The 27,590-nt window shown below is 40.9% G+C and overlaps 1 protein-coding gene across 1 annotated transcript; it reads left to right on the forward strand.

The window, feature by feature from the left end:
* The first annotated feature begins 772 nt into the window (after window positions 1-772).
* On the forward strand, window positions 773-22,891 carry LOC134927315 (polycomb complex protein BMI-1-like). The gene is given in 15 exon segments (XM_063921578.1): window positions 773-1,064; window positions 7,963-8,074; window positions 8,169-8,232; window positions 8,338-8,372; window positions 8,806-8,865; window positions 16,008-16,017; window positions 18,628-18,757; window positions 18,969-19,065; window positions 19,266-19,321; window positions 19,405-19,455; window positions 19,797-19,905; window positions 20,022-20,067; window positions 20,765-20,863; window positions 21,070-21,150; window positions 21,232-22,891. Coding segments are annotated over 15 exon segments (1,419 nt in total). The 5' UTR covers window positions 773-925; the 3' UTR covers window positions 21,562-22,891.
* Window positions 22,892-27,590: the final 4,699 nt, after the last annotated feature.

Raw genomic sequence — 27,590 nt, forward strand, 5'->3', positions numbered from 1 at the left:
AACAGCTGTAACAATGCTGTGACGTATGATTGCCAGAGTCTTGTTATAGTTCATATGTGGCAGTGAAGTAGCTACAGCAGCCGCAGCCTTATTATTAGGGTACTTAGCCAATGCCTGCAAGGGATGACCCTTCTATGGATCTCAAATATGACAATGATGTCACGACCCTTTTCTCAATAAATGGGAACTATAACAACTCAGGACCCCCAATACAATACCCATTTCCATGTGAAGATTCCAGAGATACTTTGTTTCTGGTTAATTAAATTCTCTCTAATAATGATGATGCCAGACCCTGCACTACCCACAAAGTCTAACTAGAACTCGCGCAGCAAACTAGAATCTGCAACCATCGCGATACAGATCTAGAATTGAGTTGCTATACATCAATCACATACGTTAAAATAGAGGCAATTCTGCAGACAGATGTTTTAAACCCTGTGGTCGGCCCTAGAAAGCGAGCTGGGGAAAAGCGGATGTATGCAGGACACAGGGGCTGCCTGCATGGGTCGGAGTATGGAAATAAAAAATGGCCACTATGTTACTGCAGCAGCTTTCATCAACTATGTGGGTCTGCTGCTTACAGGGGGCGGCTGCAGTGCAGCACGGAGTGCGAGTTCGGGGCTCCATGTACAGCAGCTGTAGTACTGAGTTACATGTCTGATCGCAACACACACGCAGGACTTGCAGAGCACAGTGTGCATGCAGAGCACACTGCACACAGGCAGCACACTGCCGCACACTGCACACACAGTGGCAGAGCGCACACTGCATTGTAGGCAGCACATGCAGAGCACACTGCACACAGCGAGCTCAGGCAGAGCACAGTGCACAAAGCAGCACATGCAGAGCGCAGTGCACACCCACAGGACAGCGCTGTCAGCTGGTGCAGTCACGTGGTGGGGGTGGAAGGTCGCCGCTCACAATGGAGCTGTCGGAGGACCTGCAGAGGGGTTTGCACCGCTTAGCGGACTCGGCCCGCTTTAGCCCCGGAGCCTTTAGCGCTCTCCTCCGGGCGGCCTTCCAGAGCCTGAGCCCGGGTCCAGCCGCAGGATCCGCCTTAGGTAAGGGGGGAGGAGGCGAGGAGTGGGGGCAGGGAGATGGCAGGCCCCTTCTGCTGCTGCCGCCTTTGTGCCCCCGGGAGCGGCGCATTCTCCTCGGGCACAGGGTGAGGGGGGGGCACCGGGCACAGGCCCGCACCTGGCATCGTGTGTCCCGCTCATAGCTGCTGCTGGCAGCCAGCCGGCACCGTGAGACAGGCAGCCCGGCCTAGTGACTGCTAGGAGGGGATGGAACCCTGCGGGGGCCCCAGGCTGGTGGTGTGCCAGGCGGGGGCCCGCTGTGTGCAGGGCGGAGTGTGAGCCTTCCAAGTCCTGCAGCGCACCCCCCGACTGCTCCATACACTGTACAGAGCTCCGTGCACTGCAACCACTATCCGCATACAAGAGGCTCACACAACGCAACTACAATGCCATTGGCTTGTTACTAAAAGTCACCCCATAGGTTACCCGTTACCCTATAGTTTACCCTATGGGTGTCAAACAGTGAGAGTAAAAATCACAAAATGTCTAGATACCGATTGCGAGCAGGGCCCTCCTACCTCTTTGTCTGTCTGTTGTTACCCAGTCTTGTTTTATTACTGTTTGTTCCCTATTGTAAGGCAAAACAGAATGTGCTGGCACTACGTACATAACGATCATTGTTGTTAACATCATTATTATTATTATTATTATTATTATTATTATTATTATTATTATTAAAATAATAATAATAATAGCACTTCAGGGACAGATTCCAGTGACAGTCAGATACAATTTAAGACTATTACTGGAAATTAGCTACAGCTGGCAACTATGACTTGGTATTACTGTAATTACAGATTAGTGTAGAAGTGTTTTCTATGATTAGTAGAATTTTGGGGGACTGGCTGTAATTATTGAGGGGGGCATCTGCTTGCTAGGATTGCTGGGGGGGGGGCTGGCTGTTTACTTGGATTGCTCTGGGAATGGTTAAACAACTGGCGGAATGGCCTTTGGTTGGGATTATTTGGCGGGGCTATTTGCTAGGATTACTGGGGGTGAGACTGCTAGGATTTCTGGAGGGACTGGCGGTTTACTACTGTTAATGGGGGAACACACACGGGGACTGGCTGTTACTATTACTGGGGGGAGGCTGGCTGTTTGCTTGCTAGGATTACTAGGATGGTTAAAGTGTTTACCAAAGTGAACATGGAGTATGAGTGATTTGTGGACAGCACCAGCATGTTATATTATAATTAGGAACAAAGTCAATAACTATAACAAAGCCTAGATATTTGCAAACAGAGTGGATCTTGTTCACTAGAGTATGGGAATTGTGAAAAATTGCAAGTGTCTACGATGATTACTAAAACTGTGTGTGTGTGTGGGGGGGGGGGGGGGGGGGTAGTTTGTTAGTACAGTGTCCACTGTTTACTAGGATTACCTAGAATGGAGGATTGAGTATTTACTATGGTCATTAATACAGTTGTGGGAAATAGAGTACTGACTGTATTTTATAATTACTGGATTTGGGGGATTGAGTGTTTACTATGATGGACAAAGCTGGAGTTACTGCTTACAGTAATTATTACATTATTAAGATTACTACTATAATTAATAAAAGGCCTAGAACCAAGGATGGATTAAGGGGCCTAGGTATTAATAATTGTAGCACTGGTAACAGTCAGTATCATTATGGATATTTGCTTTTTAAATGAAAATCTCCCTGCTATGTACTAAAGGTACAGCGGCAGGCATAATCCCTTTTCCCTGTGCGTTACATCCCTGTCATATTGGCGGAGTCTTGCACACTTAGATTGTAAACTCGCAAGAGCAAGGCCTTCTTTCCTCATGTACCTTTCCTTTTCTTATTTACACTATTTTATACTCCATACTCCCTTTGATGGCACCTAAATCTAGGTACACACTATACAATTATCTGGCAGATTATCTGCCAGATCTGGTTGGTTGGAATGAAAATCTGGTAATGGATGAGAACAAATGACAATGTCTGGTTTTCCATGCCTGTCCTATATTGTCTTGTACTGTAAGTGCTGTTTTCTTGTTTTGCTCATTTGATTATGTACTGTGTAATGGGCGCTGCGGATCCCTTGTGGCGCCATATAAATAAAGGATAATAATATGTGAATGGCTCCTCAGGCTGAATCAGCACTGTGCATGCGCACAGTAACAGGTTATTTATCTGGCCCTAACAAGGGTATTTTGAAACCATAATACAATATTATAGCATTTTTGTTGGATAATACTCTTACTCTGTAATGAGCTATTTATAAATAAGACAATGTCCATTCCACATGGGTATCATAAAATAGCAAGTGATATGTATTAAAAAAAAATACATATAAGATCACAATGTCCTAGATATATTTAACTCCAGTGATGGACATACAAAAATTCTAATTGCTTCACAAATTACAGACAAAAGAAATATAATGGACTAATATACAATATTTAAAAGTAATAACATGTATATATAAACACATTAGGAATAGGCAATCCAAATAAAGCATAAAATAAAACTAGAAAGGCTTACAAATTTTATAGTTGCATGTGCACAGTGTCAGATTGAGGAGTTAGATGAGAGAGAGAGTGTAACAGGCATAAAGCGGTCTCTGAGTAAACTTAGAAAAGCTTTGATTTTAGGAGTTTTGTACATAGAGGTCAGATTGTAGTCCCCATTCATAATTAATAATGGTGACTGCGATTTTGCAGGATATTTCTGTGAAATCTTCTGCATTAAGATAATAATACATAACAGTGATAAATAAAATTATGCAGAAACTGTCTTGATAAATAGGCATTTAAATTATAAATGGTTACTAAAATTTAGGAACTGTGTAGTTGCTATAATTTGTAGAAATAGGGGGACACTTTACCCTGATTAGTAGAATAGGTTACTATACTTACAATGATTATTAGAATTGGGGATCTATTAACTATTTACTGCAGTCATAATTATATATATATATATATATATATATATATAGAGAGAGAGAGAGCTATATATATATATATATATATATATATATAGATCTCTCTCTCTCTAATATATATATATATATATATATATATATATATCTAGATCTAGAGAGAGATGGATATTGCATAAAATCACAAACAATATTAAGCATTGCTGTACACTGAGGGGATCCTAATATATACATACAAATAATATGCAAGACAGAAGGTAAAGATTGCCTTGTCCAAATGAGCTTACACTCTAAGAATGAAAGGACTGTATATTACTATGAATAAGGCAGCTGGAGATCTGAGTATTTACTGAAAGGGCTGAGAGCCACTATAATGTTTACTGAGCAATGGAGCTGAATGTATTTGCTAGATGTGGGAGCTGAACATGTGCTACAGTAGGTATGAATGCTGAAGACCTGGATGCTAAGGAGATGATTTACTAAAGGTGAACATTTCTCTCAGTATTGCAGCTCTGTGTTTGCACTTAATCACCAACACATTAGTGTAAAAAGTAAAAATAATTCAATGGTGCCTAACTATATTAGGTGTGTCAAAAAGACAGTTGCTGATTGTCTATGTATTAAACAGTACACTTGCTAATTCTGTGACTGGATATAATAGTTTAAAAGTCTGTATATAGTCTTATTGCTTTAGGTCCATGATATATTTGTGTTGTGTAGATATTCTTATATATGGAGTGGTTACCATGCCTTACAGCTAAAACTTTGATCATGCAGTAGTATATGTTGGTACAGTACCTGAGAGTTGTACTAAGAAGTTACATGAATAGGTAACCTCTAAACTAGGACTGCTGCCACTAACACGTTTGTAACACTGGGAGTCAATTATTTCTGCACAATAAATGATCCCTAGTTTTATAAATGTAGAATTATATGAATTTATATTTGTAGTGATACAAGTCTCACTGTCGATAAATATGATGAAATGCTTTGTAAATTTTGGGGAATAGCAAAAATCAAACAATTTACATTACAGGCATTTGACAAACGGAGCATTTTATCACTGATTCCAGCATTTTATTTTATAAAACCAACATGTTTATTATGGTGTGTGTGTGTGTGTGTGTGTGTGTGTGTGTGTGTGTGTGTGTGTGAGCAAGTGTAGCCTGCCATCCTAAATGGCGTAAAGTGTGTTTTAATACAAGAGCAGCTAGTCAATAAATATCAACAAATTACTTTATTCTTGATATTCCAGAGAGAACCGGGAGAACACACACACACACACACACACACACACACACACACACACACACACACACACACACACACACACACCACCCCTCATTATCTACAGTATACTTACATGTCATTTGTCGTCCTCCCGTTATTGCTTAGTTAATTGGAACGTTAAGAGTCACATAGTAGACAAACAGCCTTAAATGCCTATTTAATAGCTGAAATCAGTAGCTAGTATTTGGACTGCACGTAAAGTAACGTCTGATCTTCCTGGCAAATACTATTATACTTCTTCATTATAGAAAGTATGGTCAATTTCAGACCATTTTTGCACACAGTGCAATTCCATTTAATATATAATGAATGCAAGCGAGGTGTATGACGGTTGATATAATGTGAGCTGCCACACTAATAACAATCGTTGCTGAGCATTAATATGGATACACAATGTTAGTTTTCTGCCGTTTACGTTCAGCAGGGTGTAGCACATAGCTCTTTGGGCTGGATATTTTGTATGAGATCCGCATGGCAGTCGGTAGTGCTGTTATGTGTTATACAGGTCACACAGAGGCTATCCTGTTTTCTGTATGTATTTTTGGACAGATCACACTCAAGTGTACAATGTATCACTTTGTTTCCTCTGCTGGGAGAGCAGCCCTGTGCTGAGCCGAATTTGGGGTGCAGCTACTGTTACCCCTGCGTGTGACCTCTAGCCAACTTTTCAGTCTGAGTGCTGCTGGATCGCTTGGCAGCCCCTGTGCTCTGGCAGGGGAGGGAGCGGTTACTCCTTGGCCCTGTCTCTTCTTCTGCTGCTCACAATTTTTTCTTTTTAGTTTCTTCTGATTTAGTTTTGTTTTTGAAGTGTTGCTGTTCTGAAATTGGTTACATTTGCAATATTGTATAAAAATGTTACAAATGTAACTCGTAATCACTCACTTGCTCCTGGTTTCTTCACCGTGTCCCAAATACAGCCCTATGATATCCATATTTCTGTTACCACAGGCATTAGACACTCTCACACACAGCTCATATTTCTGATAAAGGGACTGTGCCCCGAAAACTTATAAATACATAGATCATTTCTTGCCAGTGTTCGAAATTGTTTAAAATACAAGTCAAGCTGTGTATACAGTTGTTGGGATTTAACTTTAATGCAAAGTGGAATTCACAATTCTTATTGGATGCTTAACATGAGATTATAAGGTGTCCCTGACCCTTTATACTGGGTTTGTATTTGTGACATTAGCATAACCCAAGTGTTAGATATTTTACATTATGAAGTATGCTTGTTTCTTTTGTTATTTCTACACATATAATGTTAGCAGTTGAGTGCAAGGAAATGTACTTTATTATTATTATTATTATTATTATTATTATTATTACTATTAATAATAATAATAATAAAGATCATAATAAAGATCATAATGATGATGTATGGGTTGATGGCCGAGCTGAGTGCATTCCTCTGTTTTGGATAAACAATTGACGTTTAGCAAAATGACATGGGTCGTCTGCATCACCGGCTCATGGGCCAGACGAACAGGCATATATTATAGTCTCGCTAATTAATAACTGTCTATTGCAAACAAATTAATAATGATTTGGGTGATGAGTCTCATAGTTCAAGTATTATATTTGCTTTTCCATCCTGAAACATCCAGTTGGGCAAGGAGAGATAAACAGTATATTTAACAGATAAACGCAGGGTTTGGTGTCCATGTAGTAACCCACAGTACTACTTAGCGGAATGTGTGTGTGTGTGTGTGTGTGTGTGTGTGTGTGTGTGTGTGTGTGTGTGTGTGTGTGTGTGTGTGTGTGTGTGTGTGTGTGTGTGTGTGTGTGTGTGTGTGTGTGTTTCATGTATATGGACATTACTTATTTATATTCAGTTGCAGTTCCAGGATGACTGCTGTGATTCCCGATGTATGTGACCCTAGCAACAGTTTTCTTTTGTGTGACTATTGTGGCAGGGTGCTAATTCTCTTCAGAATTATTAATTATTCTTATTATTATTTATTTGACGCAGCGAGTCCCCCCTGGAAACGTAGCTCTCGCTACTAGTGGTTGGATGTGTGAACTGCATTTCAGCTGTGTAGGAACTCAGTGTCAGATTCAGTGCATCCCCCTCCTATATGTATTTCTGTAAATAGCCACTCATTAGCGCTGCCACCTTTGTACATTATGCAGTTGCTACTAGCATCTTATCATCCCTGGTGTCACTGTAATGTGATGGGCCGGTAAATTGTTGCGGAAGCTGGCAGTGTTGCATTTAGGAGTGACACTACTTTAAAAACCATAATGCTCAGCCTGAGAGTTCCTTGTTTCCATTGTTTAAGATAGGCGTGGAGGCTAGCATTATTATTTTATTTGATATGCATAAATGAATACAAGCACAGAACGTAGATGTTTTATTACAGACGAGTTCAAAAATTAACCCTTCAAAGTTCTGGAATTTTTTTCATGTCACCCTCAAAACGAATCCCCCTCTCGAGCCCTCTTTTGTTTCAAGTTCGATCATGATATTAATAACTGGTTCAACAGGCTGCAAGGAAAATTAGGCATTATTGTTCGGGGTGTAACGTCTGGTTTGTGACCCCTTCAGTTCAGCTGCATACTGAGTGTGACTGGCAGTCACGAATTAATTATTAGGTGGCCAATCGAGTTGAGAAAATGCGGATGTATTTATGGGTGTTTTGTGAAGCCATTGTTGTTTCTGTATTGTGAAATGTGCTGTCATTGTGTTTGTGTTGCTCTAGATGATAAAGCGCTTCAGCACCTTGCCCCATCCCAAATAAAAGAGTGTCAGGCTGCAGCCACGACGTGCATACTGGAAGCTGTGAAGCATAATGCAGACAGAGCTGCTTTGAGGTACAAGTCTGTACTTTGTGCTTGCCCACAGATCTATGGAAGCAAGCTGTCCATTCTGCCTTAGTGATCCTATCAATGCTCATTTTTCCTACAGCACTTTTCTGGAAGACTGTAAATTCGATGAAGAACGGATTGAATGTTTCTGGATAGAATACCAGGTCCATACTGTATTGTTTAGTTTTTTTATTATTTATTTTGCAGCTTTGTCTATGGATTCCCTATTTATTAATTGTGTTAATTATCAGTATCTGCTCTATTCCTAGAAACACAAAGAGTCTTTGGAAACCCTGCTAGAAAAGTGAGTCCCACGTTTCCAGGCACAGAGGCAGACATCTAAAATTATAATATGATAGCTTCGTTTAAAGCTGTTTATTATGAAAGGCTATGACAAAACAGTAAACTCTATTCTTTGGTATTTCACTTTTCAGCATAGGCAGGTGCCCCCCACATGTGTTAGATGTGTCCTGGCGGCTCGCATATGAAATAAAGGTGATTAAAGGTCCCTGTTCCTGCAGTATTTTGTGTTCATATGGATGATAACTACCTCAGCTAAGACTTTATTCCATTTACTCTTCAGACCAATCAGCTGCACAAAACCTACCGACCTTCCTACTTTATCAAATTAAATTTAGAGGTAAATAAAAGCAAGATACGTCTTTGTGGAGAATATCAACATTAATTTACAGAATGTGTAGTGAAATATAGATTTTTTTTGTTTGTTTGTTTCCTAGAACACGGATCCCAGCCAGGACCAAGATATTAGTTTTAATTGCTCAATAGAACAATTACAGGTATATTGCAATTAGCACTTGTACTTAGCTATATTTATTTTAATTAAGGTGTGCGTAGTGACTTTTGACAATTGTAATTTATCTAGGTGTAATGGTACACGGTATAGGAACTTGTTCGGAAATGAGTGACATAAATTTAATGACCTATGGATATGGGGGGACAGATCATTATTATGTGTTCTGTTTCGGGTGTTTTGTATTTTTATTATTTCGTCTATTGGTTCTATTTATCAAAGCTCTACGAGAGATATAAAGTACCAGCCAATCAGCTTCTGCCCTAGATTTTAAAGACTGTTTTGATACATTACAGGAGCTGATTGGTTGGTACTTTATCTCTCACAATTTTATCTCTACCCAAGCGCTTTTATAAATACCCCCCTTAAACTCTGTTAAATATAATTTTAACTATAACAATATTTCATACTGTCAAGGGATCTGTTATACGTATTATAAGTAGTGTGTGTATCTATCCATCTATCTATCTATCTATCTATCTATCTATCTATCTATCTAGAGAGAGAGAGATATACACACTACTTATAATACATATAACAGATCCCTTGACATAATAAATTGTAATACGTATAACAGATCCCTTGACTTTATACATTGTAACATTTGTAGAATCCGACCAACTTCTAGCACTATACGATACATATATATATATATATATATATATATATATATATATATATATATATATATATATATGTATCGTATAGTGCTAGAAGTTGGTCGGATTCTACAAATGTTACAATGTATTATGTTGACTGATCACTTTTAGGTGTCATTTTGCTCCTGGTGTCGTTTAGATGCAAACTTTAATCTGTCTTTCTTACTTTTGTTTGGCAGTTTGATATTATTGCAATGGTAAAACCAGAGGTTCTTTACGGCTATTGTGTAAACATTGTAACGATCATGAAACTATTGTCTTGCCACAGAATGGTAGCTCCTGGCTTGCATTGACTAATATATAATTAGTAAAAATAATTTAGATATACAGATAGACAGATTCTATCCTTTTGCTTTAATAATTTTAAGGATCTGATGCAAATGTAACATCTCCTTTATAAAGAAAAAAAAAAGCATTTAATTGGACAGATAATTACTTGAGCAGCATTATGTAAAATAAAAAAAATGAAATCAGGAATTTGTAAAGAGAGATCGGTCTTATCGCTGACATTATAACGTATCACTGATCACTTATGTGTTTCTTTAAAATGTAAATCCTTTCTTTGCCTATCAGGATTTAGTAGGGAACCTGAAAGATGCAGCCAAGAGCTTGGAGAGAGCTTCCCAGATGTGAAAGTGGACCCTATTGTCGGCATCATAAGACATTATGAAACAGTTGTTTATAGCAAACGTTTATTTTTACATTCCATGTCATCACATTATAAGCTTGCACTTGAAGGACGTTTCTGTATAAAGTGCTTGTGCATTTTTGCCGACTTTTTTTTTTTTTTGTACTAACTACAGTGATTTGCTATTAGATATTCCTGCCTATTTTCTGAAACCAGTTTCATTCATACTTTGCCCTCCCACACTCCTTTCACAAGACATAATTTATCCCCATACAGTTTTACAGATTGTATGTCATTTGTCTCTGCTAAATAAATATTATGAAACCAGATTGTGTGGTTTATTTAAAATGTCTTTTACCTAGTCTTTATTATTATGTGAATGGTGCCATATAAATCAGCTGCGAAAACACTTTTGTGGTGTCAGTTTAACTTTTCAGATGCCTGGGGAATTTTCTGTATCTACACAAGAAATTGACTCATCTGGATGCTTGTGGGTTAATTATCGAATTATCTTGTTATAATCCATAACTCGCTGCAACACACAGAAGCACCCGTACACAGAATGAAGTAATAACATGTTCTATGTATGAAATTAGCCTTTGTAAATACAGAATTTTGTTTAAGTCTTTAGATACTTCAGTTTAGTCTTTTCTACACAAAAGAAAGAACACATCCTCACATTGTGAACAATACCATAATTAGATTCACTGAAACTGAGATCTTATAGCAGTGAAGGGTTCAAATTTTACATAGACTGAAATCGAATTAACTTTCCATCTCAGCCAGTTCGATTCATTATTCTGTGTTAAAAAAAAAAAAAGAAATACTGGATATACATTGGTAATGAAGGAAAAAAAAACCTTAAGAAATCAGTTACATTTAGAAGCCCAGAAGTAGTACAGCAGGAAGCTTGGTATTATATAGTGAAGCACACTGTAGGAGTATGTCCGGGAAACAATATAGGACACAGAAGCCATTGAATAATGAGAGACTGGTATCTGGACACTAGGTTCAAAATTAGGTAGTCTCAAGTGTACGGCTCTGCTTATGCCCTGTATCAGAAATAGTACAGCACAAATACTTTAGCACACTATAGGAGTATGTCCGGGAAACAGCACACAGAAGCCATTAAATTAGAAGAAATTGGTATCTGAACACTAGTTGTAAAAATAGGTATTCTCAAGGGTACTGCTCTGGCTGGTAAGAATTATAATTAATAAAATAGAGGTGCAAGAAAATGTGTGCAACATAAATAGTTGTTTAATAGTGGTGTTGGTGTAATTGTGGCACGGGACATCTGTTGAGGGCAACTCCTGTATAGAAGTCCGATTCTACGATCCACAGTGTACCCGTCCAACCCCCACCCACCTATGGTATGGATCCCCGACACACATTCCTGCAGCTTCCCCGCCCTTTGCCCGGACCGGGCGGCGCCTTCTCCAGCGGATCACAGACCACCAGCCCGTGGCCTCCCAGCGTCCACCCAAAGAACCAGGAGCATGAGATCCCAGCACACGTGGTTATTATAGGAGAGAGGGATCCAGTGGAAGACTTTCCTACTACTGATACATCAGTTCTCTGTGATTTAACTTGCACTATAATTAAAGCGAACCAATAAAGTGTGGCAGCATTACTGATCTTCCTATACCATTAATGAAATCAATATGTGCCTGTTATAAAATGTAGCTGCCCCACATTATCCCTCCCTATAATATCAATTTAACGAATTTCTTCATAAAGTTGTGACCCCCACCCCAAAATGAAAGTATACCCAGCAGTCTTTTCCGGATTCGAGCCAGCTTCCTATACGTTGCAATGTTAAACATCACTTCTGTTCTTTAATATGTACAACTAAATAAAGATAGCTTGGTCATATACTGAATATAATATCTACTGTGTAAAGCTCTACTCCGCTGCCTATAGCGCTGCATTCCTAGTAAAAGCAGTCCTCCGTGGGGCCATATGCCATACGGGGTTTTTTTTTAATAAGATATACAGTATATACACGCATACATGTGTTAATGCGCCACACGCATGTTAATTTCTGCCCCCAGTTTTCCTGTACTCTGGATAAATCAACCTCTTTGTAGTACATGTACAGACCTATAGAACTGATCACTCAGGAATATAAATGGGTATGTATATATATATATATATATATATATGTATATACACACACACACACACACACACACCTCTGTATGAGATACATTTATATTCCTGTGTGATCAGCTCTGTAGGTCCATCTATATATAATATCTATATGAATTTCCACTGTTACGCTATGCATCTATCAGTTACACGTCTCCTCCTAGGGGTAATATTATTGCGTAGGATAAATCACATTTATTACACAGGAGACACGCGTGGGGTGATATCACTGGTAAAGCACCCTGCTTATATCCATGTACTTCTAGACCCTTGTTATGTAGCTGTACCTAATTAAAGCAGTTAGTAATAGCTAATATCAGTGCAACATAGGTCCATCCTCTACGGTTACAGCGCAGTACCTGCAGCATATATTCTATACCTTCATTATTACTGGACACTTTTAATAAGCACCCTGCTTAGTTTATTATCCACCAGTAAAAAGGAATTATGGTCGCTTATCTGTCCTAAAATATAGGAAATAGATTATTATCCCTCTATGTTTCTACCCCTGTACTGCCCTAAACCCAGCTGTTTGGTTATGCCGTGAAACAGATCAGCAATACTTCGTGACTGCACAATTCATTGGTTTCTCCTTCCCCTCATCTAGTTATAGCGTTCTGCCCCGGGATTAGGATCATCACTGGGGCATCACTGTAACGGCAATCCCACCAGTCTCATACATGTGATTACAGGTAACCTGCTTTCTTTACACCTATGTGCACATATGATATAGGACATGCACTTATAACGAGGCGGTAATAGGAATAATATGCGTGTTTGTGTGTGTGTGTGTGTGTGTGTGTGTGTGTGTGTGTGTGTGTGTGTGTGTGTGTGTGTGTGTGTATTATATATATATATATATATATATATATTTATATATATATATATATTACGTGTGTGTATTTATGCACGTGTATATGTATACACTTATAAATACAGTGTGTGTGTGTGTGTGTGTGTGTGTGTGTGTGTGTATATATATATATATATATACACACATTGTAGTACACAGAAACTCAGACTGACATAATTGTATAAAACGAATGTGGATTCAGTGACTGCGACCTTGGATCCAGATCGCCCTGCCCGGGCTGCACTCCCCCTGAGTGTGCAGTGTGTACACTAATTCCCAGGCCGCCCTTAAGGAATGAGGCCACGTGACGGCGCGGGGCGGGCGGACTCTGAGCCATTTTGGGGACGGTGTCAGTTTCCAGTGTGAGGCTGCAGCGAGCGGAGTGTCCGAGCAGCCCGGGGAGAGGCAGAGGCAGAGGCAGAGCGGATCTCCGTGCACGGCCCGGGCAGAGGATAAGCAGCGGCAGCAGCGTGCAGAGCTAGGACAAAGCGATGGTGTAACGCAGCCCGGATCCGGCGAGAAGAGGCGGGAGCAGCAGCAGCAGCGGCGGTGGCTTGGTGCGGGGAGAGAGAGCGGAGGAAGGAGGCGGTGCGGGGGGATCTCCCACCCCTGGCTGGCTGGCTGGCTGGAGTAAGAGGGGTGGGGGGGAGATGCACGCAGTCCCTGCACTGACAGCGTCTGCAGATCAGCTCAAGATGGCCGCCCCTGGGCTGCTGCTGCTGCTCATCCGCTGAGCGCCCCCCGGACACCACCGCATTGTCCCCTGGACCCCCCAGCAGCAGGATCAGCCGCTCACGGTACGTGCACTTTGGGCCCGGGCGCCCTCCCCGGTAGGGAGTGGAACCTGATGGCTGTTAGGTGGACGTAAATAAAGAGAAGGGGGAGTAAAGGGGGTGGGGTGTGAATGCTGGAATTTGGCAAAGGGGGTGTACAGGTAGTTGGTGGGAGCAGTGGATGGCATGGGGGGGGGGGGGGGGAGTGCACGTGAGAGCGGAGGTGCCATCTCCTGATTGCTCATGTGCTGCCCAATCTGAGTCCTGGTGCTAACCCCCCCAAGCTTTATATTTATGCATGCCCCCTCCCCCTGTGTTCCATGTCAGCAGCGACCCCCCGCCCCCCAACCACCACAACCCCTGTTCCTTGTAACACCTCTCACCCCCCTGCTGCACCCCACTCCAAGTCTTCCCCCCTCTGTACATGGCTGCAGCACGGTTTATAGCACTAGTAGAGCCGGGAACAGGTCTGGTAATGCCAGTGGGGACTCATTGTGCCATCTGGCTGGGATAAGTTACAGCGGTCACAGACATAAGAGTGTGTGTGTGTGTGTGTGTGTGTGTGTGTGTGTGTGTGTATTTAATATTTTCTAGTTGGTAGAACTGATGCATGCACTGTGCTGGCTTGTGGCTGTATAATATTGTGTGTGTACAGTTGTCACTTCGCGCACATCATCCTTTGTATGTATTATTGGCTGGCTCAGCCCTGCTGCTTGGGGTGCTGGGCTGGTGACAGTAAATCACAATTGCCGGCTAGCTGGCCTCCCCCAGGTTGTTACTACTACGCTAGATATTGTTTCTGCATTTAACGCCGGAAACCAGCATTCAACGTCTGCGAATCTGAAGCATCTAAACCCCAAAGCGCAAATAATGTTGGATGCTGCTCTGATACTTTACTTTGTACAAAGAGCCACAAAAGAGCTGAGCTGGAGAACTACAACTGACAATAGAAGTCGCGGAATCTCCCTGTCCAGCTCATCATTCCGCTTATACAGTATGTGTGATCACTGAGCATATGCTGGAGGTAGCACACTTGTATTTGTCGGGTGCTGAAACATAATCTGACTGGAATGAGTGCTGGTTATCATAAACTCACACTCAATTCTGCGCTCTGTCTCTGTGAGCTGAGCAGTTCCCCAGTAAGAAACATACATTCGGAGTGCATGCAGTGTTTGTGGATAGAGGATTTCAGCTTTTGCAGATTATTATATGTAATTCTTTCTTATCTCTTAGTGTGCAGCCTGGAAGCACTGGAATATTGCTCAATAAACTAGCCGTGCCATGTCTATAGCAGAACTCTGGCAATAACTGTGTGTGTCAATGATATATTTCATGGCTGCACATTAACCCTTCTAGTATCAGCAGATCATAGTGAAGCCACTATTGTGCTTTTCCTGTGTGTGTTTTTCTTCTTCTTTATTTCACATTGACAGGCCTGTAACAAAGCCTTGCCAACATTTTTATTTTTGCTCCTTAGCAGTTTTGTATATTATGTGTGGCAAGGCTTTTCCTTTTAGTTTGTATTTGGTGATGTGTTTAATTATTGTTTGTTTTGGTAACTAGATTGGTAGACACATAACCTATTCTCCTTCATGTTGTCCTAACATGTTTGGTGATCTGCATTTATAATATTTGACTGTGGTGAGACGTTACATGTTGTGATAAATTCGTTTGTATAGATCAGCTCTGAATTAACAGGTTAATATTGATTAGTCATTTTTTGTTTATTTTTTATTTTACTGCTGATAGTAATTTGTGCAGATCAGAGATACATGCTATGGTGTATTCTTTGACCTGTTGAAAATACAAAAAGTGATCAAAAGTAGCCACTTGCAGAACTGATTTATTTGGGAGCAAGTCATTAATGTTACTTGTGTTCTGTATGAGGGGGAAAAAAACAGTTAAAGTGACTGATCTGTAGCATGTATGATCATATAATGGGATATTCGGTATTGTCCCGTTAATCCTATGGTAATGACACTTGCCATTACTTCTACACCTTCCCTGGCATTTTTTAAGCTTTTGTTTTTATTTAGCTGCCTTCTATACAAAGAGAAATGTCAGACTATTCTTTGTTTAATTACTGTCGTGGGTGCAATTATCTCGCTGTAGTTGCAAATGCAACTTTTGGCCAAATTTTGCCAGGGTCCCAGTGTTTAAATGGCCAATTTCCGATGGTGTCTCAAGTTGTTGTTGTTCAGGTGGCATATGTGACACAGGAGACCTAATATTCGGGACAGTGTTTCATCCTTCCCTTTGACATTTGAATTGTGGAACCAAGATGTGTACGGATTTAGCTATATGCAGAGTAGAAATATAATTTGCCCACGCGAGATTTGCAAACCTAACTTTTTAATTTCCCGGGTTTTATGGTTTGCCAAAGAAGCCTTCGCATAATCTTGGCATAAACTAGTCACTCACTTGTGGGACTGTGTGAATTGCCCATTTGCTGGTATATTGCTGGTCACAGTACAGAGAAACTATCCAATATGTTTAAGTACCACTACCTGCTCACCTTATAGAATAAAAGCAGCCTAGCATTGCGCACTTCCTTTCTGTCTTGAATATTTTGTACTACGCTTCTGAACCTACTTTTCCCATATGACACATTAGCAGAGTTCCCCTTTATTGCGCATTTTCCGAACTTTTTTCTTCTTATTTTGGGTAAACTTAGGGTTACTACGTTGATTTAAAAGTATATATTTCCCATGGCCATACATCTAAGTAGAATTTCCCATAACCTTATATAACCCGGTGCCCTCTGCAGTGTGCGGATGACCATTAGTCCCCCGGATCCCAATTGGGCCATCTCCCCTGCGCAATTTGCGTTCCACAGGTCCATCCCAGCCCCCTGGTAATGACAGTGTCACTCATGTGATTTACAGCAGGTAGACCATGTTGTTTGATGGGGGGTGTGGGGTTTAGTCCATTCTTTTATATCGTACACCAATATTTATGTATTTATTTTCGGGGGAGGGGGGGGGGGGGTCCTGGTTTGTTATGGAAACGCCTCTAATTGGAATATATAAAATAAGCACCATGCACTTTTTTCTTTCTTTTTTTTTTTTTAATAAAAGCGGACGCACCAGGGATGGTCTGATCTCCTTGTAAATTAAAGAACTATTGGCTGGCCAAGTAGTACAAAATGACTTTAGCCTTGTGTATCGGGAGGGTGGAGGCTTCTGTGTGACCCCAGCTCTTGGTGTGGTTTCTCCCCTTCCTTCCCTCCCTCTCAGCTCTTTGTCTCTTCCCTGAGCTGCACTGGGCGCCTCTCAGTTCTCTCTTTTCCTCCTGTCCAGTTCTTTCCTTCTACTCCCCTCTGGTGCTCACCTCCTCCGCCTCCTGCACTTCACATCGCTGCACTGTATTTATTTTACTGGATCCCTCCGTGTATTCCTAGCAGGGGAAACCCCCACCGGATCCCTCCTCTTCCCCTCATTACTATTATTCTTCATGCCTTCTCTCCATGTACCTGGTTCCTGTTGGCTGTGGCAGCAGGACCCGGTGGCTTTCACTATTATCTCATGTGAGTGAATGAATATAATTACGGATACTCATCTACTGTTTGTCACTGCTCACCCTCGGGAACCTACTGGCTACGGGATCCAGTGCTCCATAGGATTTGAGTGCACACGTGGATCTTCCCCTTTTTTGCCCTTCAGCCTTCGCCGTGGACCCAGGACGATTATTTCAATTGACCATTGTAGGGACATTTTGACTTGCTTGGATGCTTAAAATAATTTGGTTTGCCCTCTATCGAAGTCGGGCGGAAGAGAAAGGGTTAAATTATATATCTGCCCCCCCACCCCACCCCCCTCCACTCCCCCTAACCCTAGGTGACTTGCCCCCAGCACCTGGTTTGACTCCACTGCTGGGTCTCTTCCCCATCTCCAGGCGGTGGCAGGATGCCAAGTGTAAGTGCAGGTTGCTATAGTAACCGAAGGATTGCAGCCTGGGCACCAGCACAAGGCAATGTGCTTCTTTTATCAATACAATAGTCTGTCTCCATGGCTGGCAGCTCCCGATCATTGCCTATTTTACCCTAACCCCACCATTGATTTGGTGAGGGTCTCCTGTTAATTATCCTCCTTTATACTAGTATTTAATAGTAATATATAGCACTATTATACTATATGCAATTATATACCACCTTATGGGTCCACTGTATAAACGAACTGGTATGCCCCCAGCTGCCCGGTTCGTGTTGCTAGGATTGGGACATATCCATAATGAAGTGTCGGATGCAATGTAGGAGCTGTGGATTTTCTTGTTCCATTTATTAAGCTCATACGGACTTGCTATGTGATATGAGGCTGCTATCCCTTCTTGCTTTGACGTTCTTGGCAGAAATGGCTGGTTGTGCAATATCCATTCATTGCTGTAGAATGTGTATTTATTTATGAACAGTTACTTCTAAAGCGCCAGCATATTCCGCTGCCATTCACAATTGGGAACAAACGGTAATAAAACAATACTGGGTAATGGCTGACAGATACAAAGAGCCCTGCTCACAATCTGTAGATAGTGTGTGTCATATTTGGGGTAAGCCTCCTTAGTATCGGGTATGTCGGTAGCTTCTCTTCATTGTTTATTTGTACACATCATCAAGAGAGCCAATGACTTTCCTTGTGTATCGCTGCAAAGTTGCCATCTGTTATTTATCGACTGTATTTCTTTCAGGGAGCCCCCTTGTACTGCAACCATGCATCGCACAACTAGGATTAAAATCACCGAGCTAAACCCCCACCTAATGTGTGTGCTCTGTGGTGGATACTTCATAGATGCTACGACTATCATTGAGTGTCTCCATTCCTGTAAGTAGTCAGCTTCTTTCTTTCATATACTTCGCCATTTAGCATTCCATGTTCGCTTTAAATAGTGCCCCAGGCCAGTATTGTAAGTGTGCTCCGGGCTATCGTGTTCTTGGCTCATCCATTATGTTTAGCCTACCCCTTCAAATCCTGATCACCCCCCTCTCTTCCTCTGTAGTTCGGTAACGACCTCTCTTGCTTTCATTCTCCGCAGTCTGTAAAACCTGCATTGTTCGCTATTTGGAGACCAGCAAATACTGCCCTATCTGTGATGTCCAAGTGCACAAAACGAGACCCCTGCTGAATATAAGGTATGTCAGACTGCTATAAAACCTGCCCTTGATGTTTGTGGAAGGTGCTGGTCTCCCAGGCTACACGGCTCCCCCGATATTGAACCGGGAAGGTCAAGATCACTGTCCAGGTTCTTGTGAATAGTTCAGTAATAGTCCTGTTCCGATGTCATCCATACGGTAGTTACTCAGAGTTTTTCCCCTTTTCTGGTCACTTATAGGGCAGACAAAACTCTTCAAGATATTGTGTACAAGCTGGTGCCTGGCCTTTTTAAAAGTATGTATTTAACTGATCGATTGTTTGGGTTACATTGATCAGTAAGGTGGCCGCTGCTAAATATGTGGGTCTGTGTGTTGCAGATGAAATGAAACGAAGACGAGATTTTTATGCAGATCATCCTTCTGCAGATGGTAAAGCAAACATTCTACATCTAGTGTTTGAGTTATTGACATGCTTCTATACAAATGTTGTCCCTTTGACTGGTGTTTTTTTTGTCTTTGTTTAATTTTTTTTTATTTTCTTGGTACTCTGACGTGTCCCTTTCAGCTGCGTTCTAATCGCATAAAAATAAAAATGTACATATTTGAGCAAGAATTCTGATGCCCACTGAACTGCATTTTATGCGAGTTTAATTTATTTTTTTTTTTGTATGTGCGACTGTTGCTTTTATCCATACTACACTAATTCCTACACTGTACTGCTCAGGTGTCTGGCCAATAGTGAGTGACCCTTTTTGTCCCTGTACATTTAGCGTCAAATGGCTCTAATGAAGACAGAGGAGAGGTTGCAGATGAGGACAAGAGGATAATTACAGATGATGAGATTATCAGTTTATCCATTGAGTTCTTTGAGCAGAACAGGCAAGTTGTTGTTGTTTTTTTGTTTGTTTGTTTGCTTCTTTACGCAAATTCAGGAATAAACATATCCAAGTTAAACACAGGCCCCAACAGTCTTCATTCCTTCTGCTTTACTTTAGGGTGGATCGTAAAGGAAACCGAGAGAAAGATAAATCAAAGGAAGAGGTACCTAGTTTTACGCCAACTTTTATCTTGCCAATAGGGAGGGGGGTTGAGTCAGATAATTGTCTCTGCGAAACTAATCTCATGGATGGCTGTGATCGGTTCCTTGACTGAAAAAGGGTAACGTTAAACGATGTTTAAAATAAGAGCTCTCCAGCAGGGAGTTCAGGATACAATGTAACAACAGTGAATCATGCAGAGGTGATGTCTACCCTTGCACCACTTGTATTCCGCGTCCTACAGCAGTGCTTCTCTAACTACTGTAAATTACACAAATTTCCACATAAACCTTTCTTTCTTCAAACAATGGCCCTTTCTCCCCGGCGTGTTAACTCCAAGTTATCGGGCTGCAGAATACTTTTCTGTTGCTTGCAGTCACTCTGGCCTGACTCTGGCACCTACTGGGGCCCCGCAGGTTCAGCCACATAAGTCCTCTTTTGAACGTTCTGTCTCTCTCCCACACACTGTAATTAGACGTTTTATGCCGGTCCTGTCATCTAGAAAATGATATACACTGCTCCTTGGGCCTCCTGGTTCTGTGATGATCTTTTAATTAGAGCATATACAACGAACAAGGAGTATTGCAAATGAGTGAAATATGGTGTTATATTTGTGCACGTTTCATAAAGCCATAGCTAGCATGTACAGTATGACAGCATGGGGAAGATCGGTGTGTTCTCACATGTACATGCATTTTCAGGCTAATGACAAGAGGTACCTGCGTTGCCCCGCTGCAATGACAGTGATGCATCTCCGCAAGTTTCTAAGAAGCAAAATGGATATACCTAGTAACTTCCAGGTAATGCGCCATTGCTACAGTACCAGGAAATCCCGTGCCTCACCCAATGGTTTGGTTCTTGAGGTCTGGGAATAGCAGTGTTTTAATGATAGTTATTTCCATTGTGTAGTCATTTCCACTGTGATACGGGGCTGTAATGTTATTTACGGTGTGGATTTTATTGCTGCCGTTTTAATGGTGTGTGTGCTTTTTATGTTTTGACCTAGATCGACGTAATGTATGAAGAGGAACCCCTAAAAGACTATTACACCTTAATGGACATTGCTTACATCTATACATGGAGAAGGGTAAGCGTCTAATAGTAGAGGCTGTTCAGGTGGACTTTGAAAATCTCAAGCACAGATCTAATGTGTGTTTCTTTACCACAGAATGGTCCGCTTCCATTGAAGTACCGGGTGAGACCCACTTGCAAGAGGATGAAGATCAGCCACCCTACCGGCAGAATGAATAACATGAGTGGGGACTTGGAAAGTGACTCTGGTAGTGATAAAGCAGGGAGCCCAGCAGGGGGGCCTTCCACTTCCTCCTGTATGCCAAGCCCTAACACCCCTGTGCAGTCTCCACACCCACAGTTTCCTCATATCTCCACTACCATGAATGGGACCAGCTCCACTTCCAACAGCAGCCACCAGAACCCTTTCACCAACAGAGTAAGGAAGATGTCATTAAATGGATCTTCTGCTACATCATCCGGGTGAAAAGGCAACTGAAACGCTAGAGCAAACTCGATTTCTAGATGTAGCCATTGCCATTGCAAGCTTTGTAGATGCTAATACTTGTGACTTCGTCCAAATTGCTTAATTTGTAGTGAAAACTCTACATGGCCATGGCAGGGTGACCTTCTACTTGGATAGTTTGGTGGAATCAAGAAAAACGATAATTGTATTTTATTCATATTCATTGGAAATTCGGAGCCTGGTAATGGGGACATGCTGGATATATTGGAACATAAAATAAATGGATATAATAAATGGATATAAATTCAGCCACAAACACAAGGTAGAAAGGGATTCCTCAAAGGCTGGAGTAGACCTTTATGGATATACAGTATGTTGCCACTGGACCTATGGCTTATTTTTCCTGCTTTGAGATTTGGTTGGATTGTTGTGGATGGACGTTCAAGTGTTGGGAAACTGTTTATATACTCTGGATTGAGGATTAGTAAAAAAACAAACAAACATTTGGACGCTTTATAATGACTAGTGAAAACAGTCTATCCATTGCCTTTGGATTGGGGTGACCTTGGATATATCTTTATCTCCAGACAAACTGCTTCACCACAATATTTCTTGTCAAATAGCGTTTTGTGGACTGTAAGAGAGTGCCCTATCATCTTCTCAAATCCAAGTGCTTTATCATTTAACTAAAAGTAAAATACATAGACTTCTCTATGTAGCCATTTCACTGTGAATAGTGATTTATTGCTTTATCTTTCATGATTTAAGTTCTTTTTTTTTTTTTTTTTTTCATTGTTGTAAGACTTATTTGTAAACCTTTATTACTTTTTTTTTTTTCTTCCCTTCACCCATCTGGCAACAAAGCTAGTTCACATGTTGCTGCACAGAATCGATCAAAAGTTAAAGTTTCAATATATATATATTTTTTTTCTTACAATCTTTTGTCTAAAAGCGGGTATTACCGTTTATTTTACTGACTTGTTTAAGTGATTCGCTTTTGTAAGAATCATTTGGCATTATGCTGGTTGTAAAATGCCATATTGGTATATGACATAACAGGAAGACAGTATTGTATGATATATTTATAAATACTATAATGAAGATTGTGTTTCCTGCATTCAGAAATGATTTTAAACTTTTTTTTTTTTACCCCACCCCAATGATATTCTGTTGCCCAGCTGCAAATAGCTCAGGCCTTAGCATCCTAAGAAGAGCATGGTATATTTTATACTCTTTCACGTCTATCCTAAAGCCATGCTATAAGTGGTACTGCATTTTTTTTTTTTTTAATATATATATTTTAGTATGGTCTATAGAGGATTTTTGGTGGTGGTCTGTGAGAGGAAGGGGGGGGGGGGAGGGGGAGAGAGGCTTAGAACTCTGGTTATTTTTATTATACAGGCACTAGACTCCGAGCATACAGCGCTGTGGTTGCTCTCCCAAAACACCACAAACAGTTGATAGTCTGTCCTTTTGTGTATTTTCCAAATTGCTTGGTAAAAGCAAGAAGATGCCATGAATCTTGGGGGACGCCCCCAGCCCCACCACACCCCCTCTATCCCTCCTCTTTGGGTTTTTTTTTTTCCTGTTTGCCATTTCTCAACCTCCTTACACTTTTATTTTAAGAATAATGTTTGTGTTGAAAAAAAAAGTCGCTAATCATTTCATTGTCTCCAGTCTGCAACAGAAGCACAAATCTATTAATTTTGTCTTGCTTATAGTTATTAAATCATTACTTTTTGCATATAACTTGACTGTTTTTTTTATTATTATTATTATTATTATTATTATTATTATTATTATTATTTCTTTGTATATTTTTTCATATCTTATACCGAAGACCATACAAGCCTATATTCTTCTGCTGACTGCGAGGTGTTTGTTGCATTGTAGACTCTGAGACACTAGTATACATATTATTGAAACCATTTATGTAGCATTACGTTTGTAGCAACTGATTGTTAAACAACACGTAGTATTGGCAAAACCGGTTTTATCGTCGTGACGCTGCCCCAGCACCACAGTAGAAGCTGTGAAAGTACAGGTCTCACGGATAAGAGGTTTATAAGTGAAATCGGTAATCGATGTCCCAATTATTTATGTGCCAAAATGTAGAGTAAAGTAGACTTGCGTGCCTTATCGACTCGGCATCAAAGCCCTTGGGCTGTCTATTTGTGGCTACACTGACAGGCCTTGTAATGCTATATAACAATACTGGTGTTCTGTCACTGTTTATCATTTCTTGACTGCTTTGAAACGGAATCTGTTTTATAACTTCTGTATTTTAACTGTTGATAAACTTTGTATTGGATGTCATGATTTATTTGGCTGTGATTTCACACGGATGGTATGGGGAGAGTACTACACTATTTGACATGGAATTGTGCTGGATATACTAGGAGACCGGAGGAAACGCCTTATTATGGTATAATAAATCACACTAGATCTGATCAACGTCAACATGATTAGCAGATGAGCACATCATTTAAGACACCTGAACACTAATGCTTTTTGGGGTATTGTTTTTTTTTTTTCCAATAAAGTTGTTCTGTGATTTTTTTTTATTTTAACATATTTTTTCCCCAAAACAAATGTTAACTCCTTTGGCTAGTGTTTATCATTACTCATAAAAATGAAACGTTCGTTTGAACAGTGTAGAGTACGCATTGCTACAATGCTACTTGAGCTAGAGATAGGAAGCGATTTGTCTAAGTTTATACGCTTGGAAAAGTGTATGGCAGTCCATTGGTGTGAACAGAGTCATGTGTGGTATTGGTCTGGACTGATTGTGGTGCTTATTAATACGATCAAAAGTCACCTGAGGGGGAATTGAAAAGCATCTATAGAAAAGTGGTGGCCCGCCTCGTTTACACAGGGTTTTGTTTTCTCTGGACTGTACAGAGAGAAAGAGATTGTGATTGTATGTAGGGCAGATGTACTTGGAGAGTGATAAAGTGGGGAGAGATGGCATTAGGAGCTTATTGGCTGGTACGTTATCTCTCTCCATTTTATCACTGCTTAGTGCATCTCCCCCATAGTGTGTGTGTTTATAGATGTGTAAAATGGAACATACATTGGCCCTAAATTAATGGGATTGTATCTAAACCTCACTTTGATCAAATGAGTGCATATGTTGGAAGTGATACTGCATCCTATGACACATAATATCATACTGCCCAATATTTCTAATAGGTTCAGACAGAGATTAGATAGCTAGTCGAAATATTAGGCAGATATCTAAGAAAGATATGTCAGAAAATGAACTTTGAAGAATGGTGTCCTATTTGTTGCAAATCTATATAGGCTTGATCGTTAAGGGTGAATATGCTCTGTCTAGGGGGCTATGCTGATTTGGAATATCTGTGTGTATTCTCGAGAGAAGGTGAACATCAATAATCATAGTGGGATCATTTATTTTTATTTTTTTTCTTCCCCTTAATGCAGCTGATCTCTGCTGCTCACACTTGCATCGTGATGGCCGCGGGTGCAGCCCGAGGGGGGGGGGGGGGGGGGCCGTTCTCATTTAAAGTCCTGTCTCTCCGACATCCCTAGAAATGTTTACAGCAAGAAGTGCTTCCTGTTTCCGCTGCTAATACTGAGCACTTGGTGGTATACCTTGTGTACTAGAAGCGGATTTCCTCCCCTCTAAGAGCTGCTTGCGAGCTAGTTTCTCCCAATTTCCAATGTATAATTCAATGCTAGCAGCCAGCATCAAGAAGCTTTCTTCTTGCAACAGCAATTATTCAAATGAACGATTTGTCAGTCTGCTCTGACTGATTGCATCTTATTGAAGATTGCAGGCACGCTGTATTATATATTTGTGAGCATTAGCCTCCTCCTGCTAGACGCAGCGATGTGCTGGAGAGCACGGCACAGAAATGTGGTGTATTGTATTTAGAAACCTAATTCTCGCCGATTGCAGGCTCTGTGGTCAGGCTCCATGGACAATCAATAGGGAAACAACGTTTTTAGACAATCCCATCCTGCTGATGTTATTGTTATCCCCCCAAACCAGCAAGCAGACGTGTTGTCATTGCTACTCCCTCCCATTTTTATCTATGGTTGCGTCAAACCACGAACATGTATTAATGTATACATTGCTCTCGGCGACACATAATAACCTGTCACCGATTCGCACACATTATTGCACTAGATTACTATGTATCCGGATCAAATCTGGTATGAGTTGGATTATTGGGAATCATCATTGCTCATTGTTATCGAGTGCAAGGCAATAGACAACGATCCAGACCTTTATTCTACGTCATTGGTAGGTGTAAACCAGTGCAACATTATTTGGTTTGGAGATCTGCAATCATAGAGAACACGGAGACAGGACCGTGGAGCTACCCCTCACTTCGCAGCACAAAAGCTGTTTCTTTTTTTGTGTGCAGGTTGTGTCTACAGCAGCCATCTTGCGCCTGCGCACCGAGCGCATTGTGCTGCTGCGACTTCCTATTCTGCCTGTTGTCCCGCCAAGGGAAAGCTTTTCATGCATCGATTGCGAGTCGGGGGAAGCAGGCACTTAGAGATCAGCCCGGACAGTAAGCGCCGAACGGACAAAAGGAATCAAATGTGTGTTCTGCAAATGCAGCCAGTCCCACTGCGTCCCAGACGTGCCCCCCCACCCCCCTGCCAGCCACAGCCAACAGAACTATTCCACACATCAGGAGAATTATACTATACCCTACATAGCAACCCTTTATCCAGCGGCTGTCCGCAAATGGCTGGGAAAATCTAACAATGCAATGCTGCAAATTTCTATGGCAAAAAAATGCAAACACATAAAATATATAAGAACAAGTCAAACATCAAATAAAACGTGTAAAGAAGAAGTCGGGTATTGTTACTCCAGCACCCTCTGACTGCTTGCTTCCTACAACTATGTATATATTGGAATCGTGTGTGTACTGGACTGGGTTTTGATATTTGCTAGGTACACAGTTTAGACTGGTCACCCTTATGTACTGAGCCACCCATCTCATACTGTACGTTGCAGTAGTCAGATACTTAGAATATACTGTCTGAAACACTACACAAGTGAAGTAGCACTGCACATTGCACCTTAGTAGAAATGGAGAACAAACTGGAGTGATGTCATCATTACTAACACATTTCCTCCTACTAATTGCACCCATAAAGTTACCCATGTCCTGTAGCAACAAAATAACCCATGTATCAGTGTCATTGCTATGTCACACACCTGAGGAAAATTGAGTGAAAACACAGCATCTGCCTTTATGCTGATACTTTCATATATTATATCCATCTGGACACTTTCAAGCGGGGGTCTATTCACTAAGCCTTGTATGGAGATAAAGTACCAGCCAATCAACTCCTGTCATTTTTCAAACCCAGCCTGTGACATGGCAGTTAGGAGCTGATTGGCTGGTACTTTGTCTCCGTCCAAGGTGTAGTAAATAGACCCTATGCAGGATACAGGATAAAACTCAAGCATTGACACATTAAATAATACAAACTATTTTTCTCTCTGCTTTGAATTCAGCAGAATGTACAGTAATGATTGGAAGTCTTGACAATCTCATAGCACAATGTGTAGATACTGTACTTTATAAAGATGTAAAGCACTCTACAGTGGCATGCACCGAATCCCTACTGCAAAGTGGACAAGTGAGCTCAGATGATACAAGCATATTCGATATAGAAATACAATGGTTCATACAAAGGTACTGTACTCAAGGACAGCAAAGGCATTTGTCACATACTTACAGCAAAGTGTGTGTACGAACTTTTAATGAAGTATATTTACAGTACTATAGGACATTTTACCCAACTGTGGCCTAAACCAACCATAGAGGTTTTCTACTATCAAACATGTCTTTCTTGTGAAACTCTTTTGTGGAACTGGCCTCTTGCTGATATTTGATCGATTTGTACAATGGCTAAACACAAACACCAAAATAATATCATGGAATAACAGAAAATATTCCTAGCAGGCCTAAAGGTTAGAGGGTTAGAAAAAGCTTCTCTTATTTTGGATATTACAGATGTTAGTTTAATAAAGTCTGAATTTGTATCAAATGGGTCTG

Source organism: Pseudophryne corroboree, chromosome 5 (assembly GCF_028390025.1).
Source record: "Pseudophryne corroboree isolate aPseCor3 chromosome 5, aPseCor3.hap2, whole genome shotgun sequence".
In the NCBI taxonomy this organism is placed as follows: Eukaryota; Metazoa; Chordata; class Amphibia; order Anura; family Myobatrachidae; genus Pseudophryne; species Pseudophryne corroboree.